The sequence below is a fragment of the Leuciscus leuciscus genome, assembly GCF_965113295.1.
Source record: "Leuciscus leuciscus genome assembly, chromosome: 9".
Classification (NCBI taxonomy): Eukaryota; Metazoa; Chordata; class Actinopteri; order Cypriniformes; family Leuciscidae; genus Leuciscus; species Leuciscus leuciscus.
In genome coordinates this window covers 20,985,026-20,996,962 of record NC_138733.1, presented here as the reverse complement: position 1 = coordinate 20,996,962, position 11,937 = coordinate 20,985,026, and the positions used below count along the sequence as shown (strand labels likewise).

The following is an 11,937-nucleotide window of genomic DNA, read 5'->3' as shown; positions in this document are numbered from 1 at the left end:
CTGACATGCACTATATTAGTAGGAATATTCTTAACATAATTTGATAAAAATGTCTCCTTTGATAAAACCTTACAACAGATAAATGAATGACAGCCCAAACAGCCAATCAAACTGCTGAGCTGAGAAGCCTTGTTGCTATCTGCCATTTTGTCTGCCAAGCTTTAAAGTTTGTCAAGCTTTATAGAACTGTCGGACACATATGAACCTCCTTTTTGGCAAATTCCTTTAAGTATAGTAAAACGCTGTTGTTATGGCAAGTTATTTAGCATCCTATCCAGAGTGGCTAGTTAATAGGGTTTGGTTTATTCTCTTCCCAATCTGCCAGTAATTTGAAAAATATGCAATCATTGCATCAGATTTGCCATTATTTATTACACTGACCTTCGTTCATTTTACTCTTACGTGATTCTGTGATGTTTTCTCTATTAAATAAAAAGACTGAACAAATAAATGTGAGTTTGGGCAGTTTTCATTAACACTGGTTCCAATTAAGGTGATTACATAGGATTTTATATGGTAGTATGCCTCATCGTCAGAAAATCTGAGGAGGAAATTTGGTTTCATTTCATCCACAAATCTCTCTATACTGTAAGAGTAGACATCGGTGTACTAAATACAAATGGGCTTCATCAAAAATACTTGTGCATCTTTTGTATGCTTGACTTCATCTTACGTCTGAATGATTTGGTTTTATTTGAACAGAAGCATGCTGAATAAACTTCTGTTTAAACCTCCAGTTCCAACACCAACACAATAAAAAAAAATAAAAAAATCGATGCATCGCGACTCTCTCCAACGATTCTGGATCATCTGGAATTTCAGAACAAAAACTAAATGAAACCCCATGAAATTCAGGCCAGCAACAACACTATTCATCCAGAGCGAATGAGACGAGTGAGTGAGGGGAGGTGGGTGTGTGTTTCGCCGTGGGAGAGAAGAGAGAGCAAGAATGCGCAGCTGTTATCAGTGTGTATCGATACTGCAGAAAAAGAGTTTTGGAACTGGTTCAGATATTTCAGTATCGATACGTATTGAAATATCAATTTATTTGACAACACTAGTAAGAACCATCTTTCATCTTCAGGTCATAAGATCCTATATTTTTTAATCTCCCGGCCAACTTCAAATCAGCAGATTGACACTATGACACAGGGTACTAAATGATTTTATGAAAACCCATAAAGGAGTGAAAAAAACATTTCAATGAATGCAAAAGAGCGTTTTAGAACAGACTCAGTTCCAGTAACAAGTTCCTATAATCATTCTTTTATTGCTCAATTTTTTTTCTCATCGCATCTTTCCTTATTTGAGTGATTGTCTGTGTGTGTTTCCAGTGTGTTTCCAGTCTCCCTCCCTGTTTTCTCTGAGTGCTCAATGTAATCTATGAGTCAGACTGTCATAGCTGTTAATGTCTTTAAATGGTCTTTACACTGGAATGGGCTCAAGCAATAACACCAGATTACTTCCTCTCTGAGAGTCGAGAAGCATGTCAAAGGAAGATGAGGAGACAACCACGGCCCAAGCCATACATACGCAGCTCTTTGTTACCATTTTTACAGCTTATGGATGTACAATACATCAACAATACTAATGGTCTGATACTCTGGATCATAGATAAATGTTAAAGGCACACTATGCAAGATTTGTACCTTAATATCTCGCAATAGACAAATCTCGCGAGAATCATGACTTGCTTTACGGCAAAACGTCACATACATCATCAACAACATATGAAGCAGCCTCTATGGAAGACACTAGCACGTATTTCAGACATGAATCATGCCAGAGTCGATGAAGAAAATGCGGTTGGAAGAGTGCAGAGACGGATCTGTGCGAGTGGTATCTACGACAGTAACGTTAAATACAAGTACTCCACAGCGACTCTAGGGGCCGCTGTTTGACAAAAACGAAAACTGCATAGTGTGCCTTTAAACATTGTCAATAGAAGTCCTATAAAAGAAAAAGAAAGGGAAAACAACAAAGCAGTCCAAATGCTAGAAGAGTAAATGAAGTCTCTATGTCCTGTGTTTGCCCCCAGCAGACTCTGGTGTAAGGCACTGAGCTGAGAGAAGGAAGGGCACACTGATGTTGAGAAACAAAGAGGGCATGTGGCCAGGACTGCAGGGAGAGGAGGCGGCACACATACACACTCAGCATTCAGCCAGCTTACAGTCTCAACTCTGCCAATTACCACTCTGCACAACAGTAAACAGTAACCACCCACTTTTTTAGCTGCTTTGGTTCCAGAAATATTATTTATTTTCTATACAAGATTTTAACAAAATTCTTCAATAAATAGTTCTAAGACATGAACCAGTCATAGCAATACAGATTTTGATTTGATTTGATTTTTCATTAAAAAAAAAATGAAAATCTGGAAAAAGGTGCACAACTCTGTATAAACACCTGTCATGATGGAAAACCTACAATCCCATGAAGGTTTGTGAATGATGTAATCACTTTAAAAAATAAGCTTTACTATTCACTTGTAAATTTACAATAATTGTATAAAATCAATAAATTTTACATTTCTATATAATGTAAAATATACATATTCTATATAATTCCATACAATATTCACTGAATATTACTACTTAAATAACTTCTGTTCAAAAGTTCAGGTTACGATTTTTTAAATGTTTTTGAATGAAGTCTCTTATGTTTGCCAAGGCTGCATTAAAAAACAAAACAAAAAAACAACAGTAATATTGTGAAAATTAATTACAATTTTAAATATTTCAAAATGTAATTTATTCCTGTGATGGGAAAGCTGAATTTTCAGCATTATTACTCCAGTCTTCAGAGTCAAATGATCCTTCAGAAATCATTCTAATATGCTGATTTGCTGCTCAAGAAACATTTCTTATTTTCAATGATGAAAACAGGAGTGCTCCTAAATATTTTTGTGGAAACTGATAAATGTTAAAGTTTGAGAGCATAATTGAGTCTATCACCCATCATTCGCAAAGCTTCATGGCAGTGGGCGGTCGCTGAACAGCTCTTTCGACCTGATTTGTTTGCTAGAATTTTGTTATTGCATTTTCTCTGTATAATTATGGGGTTTTGTGCTTTACAAGGAATTTTTCTATGAAATATCTTTTAAAGATGAAGCATCAGATCAAACCTTATTTCTCTTTGGAGTGGAGAAAACTAATGGGATTTTTTGGGACTCTATCCTGGTTCATAACAAATTTTTTTTTTTTTTTTTTTTTTTTTACGATTCAAACTATTTTCAACTGGTCAAAACAAACCTTGTCCAGAAACACCCATTTGCATTCACTTTAAAATAAAATAGGGCATAGTCCTTTATAAGAAAGTGCGTTTAATCCCATAAGTTGAACCCAGAAAGCTTCCATTTGAGATTATTCAAGCTTTCTTAAGGCAATAATCAATCCACATGATTCTTTAAGCATGAGTGTAATATTCATCTCTGTCACTGGTCTCTTTTACTTATCTCTAGCAGACTGATGCACTGAAGCTTTGCTATGAAACAAATGACCCAGAGCAAATGCTGTCAAATTTTTTACCGCAGGCCATCGATTCATTTTAATGTTTTAAAACCAGTGCAAATTTTACACCCATCCTTTGTTATACCAAATTACGCCATGTCTACATGAGCAGTCAGGGCAGTCGCTTACGATGACTCTACAAATTTAAGTCATCAATTTGACAGAACGGTGCGAGAGAGAGATACAACCAGCTTAGCTGAGTTACTGAGAGCGTGAGAATGAAAGTGTGCCTATTAAAAGGTTACCTTCCTTCATTTCTTCAGCCAAAGTGACTGTGACACAGAAGGTGATGAAGTGCTACGCTTCGAGTTTCTTATTCTCTCCCTTTCACCCGAGTCAGTCACTTCACTTAATGTGGGCTCCTCTGAAGTGTACTTCCCTCTCTTCAACCATTGACAATCTCTAGAAGGACTAGAATTGCACCACTGTCTTTACTGTTAGGTTGAGACAGGGTGGAGATGAAGTTGTAATACCATGTAAAGGCCCTTTCACACCAAGCGTGACGTGGTGAAGCTCAGCGAATACAGAACATACATCATCATAATCATATATTTATTTGGCTTCATGTTTCATCTGTAGAAATGTTTCTCTCAGTTGTTTATGTGCGGAACCGTGCTGAACTCAGGCAGGAGTTATGATCACATAATATGATTGACAGCTCTAGCGCTAAAGAGCTCTCTGACTCATAACAAACCAGCACAGAAGAAAACAGCGCTGTGTACGCTGTTTCAAGCTCTTCAGATCGCATAATTCAGTGGAAAATAAATAGAAATGATAATCTGTATAAGAACAATAAATCTGTTCTCAGACACCAATGATTACAAGAATTCAATCTCTTCTCTCTTCCAGAACACTTTTCTTCAGTGTTAACACAGGTTTCATTTCATCGCGCAGCAATGGGTTTAATAAATAAAATAAAAAGTACACTGGCCGGAAATAAAAAATGTTTTTGCTTTGTCGTTCTGCGATTTATCAGTGTGAATATCTCCATCGGGATCTATTTTTTTGATTCAAGAGCGTCATTGCGCCGAAAAGAGAAGATTTAAGGGCTCCCTGGTGTTTTCTGGCAAAAAGCTTGATGGTTTAACGATTGAAAATAAAGACAGCCAGCCATAAATATTAGTACTGTAATTTTACAAATATATTATAAAATAAAATTATCATTATTGTTTATATTATATGAATTTATAAAATATTCTTTTTACAGTAGCAATATTTCTTGTTTATCTTTTTATTTAGAAATATTAATAATTATATTATTATTATATAATCATATTAACATATAATCACACAATAAACACAACAAAACCTAGAGCCTAAAAACAAAATAATTTTAAATGTCAATTTCTATCAAAAAAATGTGGGGGTATTTTTGCTCCCAAATCATGCAGGCCTAGTACTTGTGTAACGCCAAAAAATTAATTACTTCCTATCAGAAAAATCAGGTGTACAAAAAAATACAAATACTAATAAAATAATAAATCTCATTCAAGAAAAAAGACCAAATGTAATCATATTTTTTTTTTCTTCACACAAAACGGTGCAACCATTTAGTGAAATTCAGAGTACTTCATCAAGTAGGCAACAGAGGAGAAAGGCTCTTACTTTCTCAGGTGCTCATGTTCTTTCAGGAAGAGCTCTGTCCGCCTGTTATTCACCCCCGAGCCACTCTTATATGTCCTGACAAGAGAAAAGAACATTAATTAGCAATCATACAGAAACATGCAATTACTCAGGGTCATTGTATGAACATTATCTTACAGAAAGCCCGGCACTTCAGATGAAGTGGGGGTTGGGTTAATATTGAGGGTTTTTCTTCATCCTGTGCCATGCACAAGCGCTCTCTCACAGAGAGTATTTAGTGTTAATAATGAATGAACACAGTGCTGGGAAGAACAGCCTTTTCCCAAGAGTTCACCAAAGAAAATGAAAGACAAAAACACCCCTCTGCTTATGCAACACCAGCTAGGCTATTTTAAAAGACACACAATGGCCTGATAGCACAAATTAAAACAAATCTCCATCTCAGATGCAATAGTTTATGAGGGTGGGAAAGGGTTGTAGGAAATGGCAGCCTAAACGACGACCTCAGACGAACTAAACTCCACCCTCTGGTGGGCTTTTCTCTGCACCTATTGTAAACAGACTGATGTAGAAAGGATATTTATCTAGTTTCTATGGGATTACACCTGCCCGCTGGTCAAATCAACTGTCAGTCCACACCAATCAAAGTGACAAGGCGCTGACAGCCAACTTAATCATTCTAACAAGGCTTTAAAGAGCAGTGCACTAAATCACACAGGGGGCTTTGTCATTTCTGCCAGCTGACATTTCTATAGTGCGATGCTGCTGATCGATGGGGAGTTCAGAAACAGGAGGAGCACAACATGCACACATGACACAAACTCAAGGAGTGAGGCTTCGGTAGCCCGGCTGAAACCTTCACAGCCCGAACCACAGAAAGTAACTGGGTACGAGGATGCAAACACTGCTCTGCATTGGCTAACAAATCCAGCAGTGCATTACAAAAAGTGCATTATCACCCTCTGGGGGTAAATGCGTATATTACAACTTATAAATGATTATTCCACTTTCTACTATTCTGTGTAGACAGACTAAGTGACAAAATTCTTAACATTGATTGTGCCTGTATGATAAGCAAAATAGTGAGCAATAGTGGGCTTAAGATAATGTAATCTATCAACAAGACATACACTACTGGTAAAAATGTTGGGGTCAGTAAGATTTTATTTTTAAAGAAATTAATATTTTATTCAACAAGGGCACATTAAACAGATCAGAAGTGACAATAAAGACATTTATAATGTTTAGAAAGATTTATTTTCAAATAAATGCTATTCCTTCTATTTATCAAAGAATCTTGAAAAGATTTAACCCGGTTTCCACAAAAATATTAAGCAGCACAACCATTGTGCATTGATAATAATAAGAAGAAGAAGAAGAAGAAGAAATATTTCTTGTGCATCAAATCAGAATATTATAAAGATTTCTGAAGGATCGCCTGACATTGAAGAGTAATGGCTTCTGAAAATACAGCTTTGCCATCATATTATAAATTACATTTTAAAATAGACATTTTTTTTGTTTAAATTATAATACTACTTCAAAATATCATTGTTTTTACTGTACTTTTACCAGGCAGACTCTGATGCAGGCTTTGATCAACCCGCTCAAAACATGTGAAGAAAATCTGCAGATAAGCTGTTGTCTTTACCCTCCAACCCCACCACACATAAACATAACCACATATTATAAACATATTTTAAATATTTATAATGGCTAACTTAGAAATATTAATTGAATATTTTTGAAGCAATCTTTCATACAATTTGTTAAATTTTTTTAAATACTTTTTTGTATTTGTTTGTTTGTTTTCAGTTTAAATTAGACTTTGAAGAACATATTTCCAATGGGTCATGCGTTTTTACTGATCGGATATCTATCCGTTTTGTTAAAACTGTTCCATTTACACATGGCAACATATGGGTCTCTGCAAAACAAATATAAATCTAATCTTATATGCAAATATGCTATATGCAAATTTAACAGAGTTCACGTCAAATAAAGCAAGATATGATATTTTTATTTATCATCAGCTAATTTTAAGATCAAAGACCGCAATTAGAGAGAGAGAGAGAGAGAGAGAGAGAGAGAGAGAGAGAGAGAGAGAGAGAGAGAGAGAGAGAGAGAGAGAGAGAGATATAGACTCACTCCTCTGCAGCGATGCATGTTGCTATAACACTGTCATATCTGGGTACGGGAGACATTAAAACATGCTCTCACATATTTCGTTTTTACCATTTTAGGAGGAATAAAATTTTGATTTGTGGTTTCGACGACCAGACACATTTTGCCCAGTTTCATCTGGACTCCGAAAATTGGTTCGGTCTTACTCTATACTGAGTAAACAAGTTTATTGCTGGTCAGAGACAGAGGGGGGTGTACACCTCACTTGTGTAAATACTAGCATTAAAAATACAGTGTTGCAAGAGATGGATTGAGCTCAAATCCAACTGTGACAGTCTGGTTTTTTTTCGACTGAAAAAATAAGTTCAATAGCAATTGCAAGGAGCAGTAAAGAGTTTTTCTCATCATATAAGGTACAGAACAACTACTTCAAGGCACACAAATGAAATAAGCAGCCTATAGAGGTGCCAGAGTATTGCAGCTCAGATCAATAAGTCATTATCCAGCCCTGCAGTCATGATCTCAGGGTTACAACCAGAACCACGTCAAATCTGTGCCTGTAGAACCCCACAGAAAGATTGCATTGTCTACTAAAATGAAAGTGTAATATTCCCATATCAGTTCAACATTTTAAAACCCATTCAGTGGAATTCCATTTATAATCATATAATAATTTTCCTTCAAAATCACCACAAAAAATGAGAAGACAAAAAATCCATAGATTTCATGAAGGCATGAATTCAACTCATTTTTAACTATAAAGATCTGTAAGAAACTATGTTTATGGAGAATTTCATTTCATACATAAGGTTTTATAATACAGATTAATTACACATTAGATGGGGTTGGTCTTCAAAACCTTTTTAGCTTTATAAGGGAATTTCAAAGAAAACTCACTCAATGTCTTTTCTCACAGATCCCAAAAGATCCTCTCTCTCCCTGATTGCCATGAAGTTTGATTTGGTTTTATGAAATTCATGTGTGTAGTCCTAGAGAAGGAAAACAGAGTTGACGAGGTTATAAATAACAAACTGGGTCAGCTATGTTGATGTTAAATACAGGAACCACCCTTTTATCTTGAGATCAGTCTTCATAATATATCCACTACCATTCAAAAGCTTAGGGTCAGTAAGCTTTTTTTAATGTTTTTGAAAGAAGTCTCTTGTGCTCATTGCTCATCAAGGCTGCATTTATTTGATAAAAAATTCTGTAATAACAGCAATATTGTGAAATATTATTACAACTTAAAATAACAGGTTTAACATTTTATGTAATTTATTCCTTTGATAGCAAAGCTGAATTTTTAGCATCATTACTCCAGTCTTCAGTGTCACATGTCACGTGTCACATGATCTTCAGTGTCACATTTCTTAATATTATCAACGTTGAAATCAGTTGTGCTGCTAAATATTTTTGTGGAAACGGTGATACTTTTTTTTCAGGATTCTTAGAAAGGATGAATAGAAAGTTCAAAGGAACAGCATTTATTTTAAATGAAAATCTTTTGTAACATTATACATATTTACTGCCACTTTTGATCAATTTAATGCATCCTTGCTGAATAAAAGAATATAAAAAAATATTTTTAATAGAATTTTTTTTTTTAAAGAACTTACTGACCCCAAACTTTCAAATGGTAGTGTATAATAATAGTTGGACAGGCAGCTGTTTGTGGACAATAATAAATGTCACTGATAAATCGCTGAGATTATTTCATAAAATGAGAGGAGATTAAAAATGATAAGAAACCTACCTGTAGGATGTCTCTGTGCCTCTGGAGAGTGTGCATAAGAGCAGCGTTCAGAGACGTTACTCCAGGTGTGCTCGTATACTCAGCCATCTTGTCATTCACACCTGTAAGCTTTAAACGCAGGAAAGAACAAGAATAGCTATATGTTATCATTAAGCGATATCAGTATCAACCGAGAAATTATTGTCGTCAATCAGCAGTTTAATGTACATGAGGATCAGGATAGAAGACTGTAAATTGCAATGTGTATAGTAGGGCTGGGCGATAAAACGGTATCGGTATTTATCGACGGTACACCATTGTCGGTAACGATATGAAAAATGTTCGATATGGCGCTCAATATTTTCATTCAAATGCACGCGCGACCACCACAACGTTGCCCAACATCAAATGGCAAGCGCAATGAAAGCGGAACGAAACTGCGTTATTTTGTGCTTCACGGACCGTTTATCAGTTTGGACCATCAATGTCAGTGAGTTCAGCGCGAGCCGATCTAGATCAAGCGACACTGTTACTACACAGCTCTAAGAGATCCGGTAAAGAAAGCATTTGAATTCGCCACTGAAGTAATAACATCGCTGCAAGATCTAGTGAGAAGCATTCACACTTCTCCGTTATTAACGGATCAAACAGCGCTGACGTGGAAACCAGGAGAAACATTGTGCCATGAATGAACTAGTTATAGGCTTTAAGTCCACAGATCAGCAACATTCATTGTATAGGCTATGGCTTTACTGTAGTAACACTCACTGTAACCATGGAAGTTTGACAGGAATAGTAAAATGCTTTCAAGTACGTCACACATCTTTTTCCAGCACTTCAAAACTCAGATATTATCATATTTAAATGTTATTTGTAATGTGATGACCAAAACATTATTTGTTCATCCTTCAAATACATTACCCCCATTTATAAAACTAAAAGTTTCAAGATGTAGGGAAAACTCTTTTTAAACTTATTTAAAATAATTTCTCTTTTAATAATTATATATTTTTTAAAATCAAGGAAATTTCTTTTGCATTTCTTTCTTTTTGTTGTATCGAAAAATTTACCTAACCGTGACACCACTGTGTCGTATCGATCCGTGAATTTTGTGAACTGTTACACCCCTACTTATTATAGATGTTGACCTACCTCAAAGTTTCAAGACCTACCTTGATTCTTCTACGTTTACACTTTTACATTGCACACATTTTGTAACATTTTATTTAAGTTCAAGAGTTTCTTTAACGCTTACTTTTTTATCTTAATATAAGACAAAGAATATATTTTTGTTTACATTTAATTTTTGACTGCTAAAACTAATATCATTTGTTGTTTGCCTTAATAATGTGGATTAAAAAAAACAAAAACAAAAACAGTGGTTAAAATTCAAACTTTTGGTCTTTGGTCTATAAAAAAGGTTAATAAAAAAGAATTATCGATACCAAACGATATGAAACATTATATCGTAATAATTGTTTTTGCTATATCGCACAGCCCTAGTGTATAGCACCTAATACTAGCACGTGGTATTACATAGTTCTTACTTTCGCAAGTAGCTGCTCAATCTCCACTGACATGGTCTCAAACATTCTGTCCTGAGTGGAGTTACAGAGCAGAGGTGTTGTATCCGAACTACTGGAAACAGAGAGAAGAGAAGCATGTTAGTACCACCACCATCCTCATAATGATATCTAGAAAACATCACAATTCTTTGAATGCGCTACTACAGCAACGTCCCACCTGTCCCCTCTACGACCGTCCCGAGAGCTGCTGTAACTGGTGCACAGCTTGCTGAAAGACACCAGCTTCAGGTCCAGTTCGTTCTCCAGCTGCCTCGCCTGCTTCCGCAGGTCTGTCAACGTGCAAAAAAAGTAAAGATTATGACTGAATGATGTCAGTCGTAATATACATTCATATTCATAAAGTGTAAGACTATAAAACGACAACACACATCAATCAATATGCACTTGCATTACCTTACGTTTACACTAGAGGACAAAATAATATTAGAATTGCACACAACATTTCCCTGAGAACGTCATTTGGTAGTCACTTATGACATATGACAAAAGATTCTTATCAGTCTATCTGGTCCTTTTTTACATGTATTGTCTGTTAAATGTCTACAGTGTCTGACTGCTGTAATGTGTTTTAGGTACATTCAAAACGAGAAAATGAAGCCCAAAAGTGCTGTCTAGGAAGGCAGCTTACTAGATTTTGAAACACAGCCTATTAGTTTATTTAGTTTTAATGTCAAAGCTTGTTTCAGCTTGATATACAAACAGTTCTGTAACTTTTCTGACAGATTACATAAGTTCGTGCTACATTAAGTACAGAAAGTCTGTATGAACTGAAAGACATCAGACAAATGTTTAGATTTAGAGGAATGAAAGATGTCTCGCTGTATTCCTCAGGTTTTCAGGCTAATCAAAAGCACTGACGTTTCTGCGGTCTAGCGAGCTAATGCTAACGGCGATAGTTAGTGTGGTAACCTGGCTGCGTTTCCATGAAAACGTTACCAAAGACTCTTCAGAACCATGAATTCGCGTGAGCTGTCACAAAGCGCAATAAAGCTTTTGGTCAAGGGGAATTTGTGACGCTTTGCCACCTCACCTTCCCAATAGTTGCTGTTTCCTCCTGCCATCTTTGTTGTTGCACGTCATCCGCGGTGGTGCTGGCAGAGGCGGAGACTAGAGCAAGAGCATTTCAACACACTCTGCGCTGCGCTCCGTCGTCACAGCGCCACCACGGGGATTGCAGAAGATTCGCACTCTCCTTTAGCATTCCCATATTTTTTTTCCCAGGATGGTAGGGGAAGACTCATGAATATTCATTAGGGAAGTCATCTCTGATTGGTCTGATGACCTACCCCTAACCCCACCCCTAAACCCACCCGTCACTGGGGGTCTTATGACCTCCCTAACCCCGCCCCTAAACCTACCCGTCACTGGGGTTAAGACCAATCAGGGATGACTTCCCTAATGA

The 11,937-nt window shown here is 36.2% G+C and overlaps 1 protein-coding gene across 2 annotated transcripts in view; it reads right to left on the bottom strand.

Moving 5' to 3' along the window:
- Positions 1 to 11,733, bottom strand: part of gosr1 (golgi SNAP receptor complex member 1) — a 29,505-nt gene extending 17,772 nt beyond the window's left edge. The window contains exons 1-6 of one of the 2 annotated variants that reach the window (XM_082179358.1): positions 11,566 to 11,733; positions 10,693 to 10,804; positions 10,497 to 10,584; positions 8,971 to 9,078; positions 8,115 to 8,206; positions 5,115 to 5,189 (exon numbers count right to left, since the gene is read on the bottom strand). In XM_082179358.1, coding sequence (XP_082035484.1) covers positions 5,115 to 5,189; positions 8,115 to 8,206; positions 8,971 to 9,078; positions 10,497 to 10,584; positions 10,693 to 10,804; positions 11,566 to 11,596 — 506 coding nt within the window. In that variant the 5' untranslated portion in view covers positions 11,597 to 11,733. Of the gene's footprint in view, positions 1 to 5,114; positions 5,190 to 8,114; positions 8,207 to 8,970; positions 9,079 to 10,496; positions 10,588 to 10,692; positions 10,805 to 11,565 lie in introns of both variants that reach the window. The other variant, XM_082179357.1, reaches the window with a different exon arrangement.
- Positions 11,734 to 11,937: the final 204 nt, after the last annotated feature.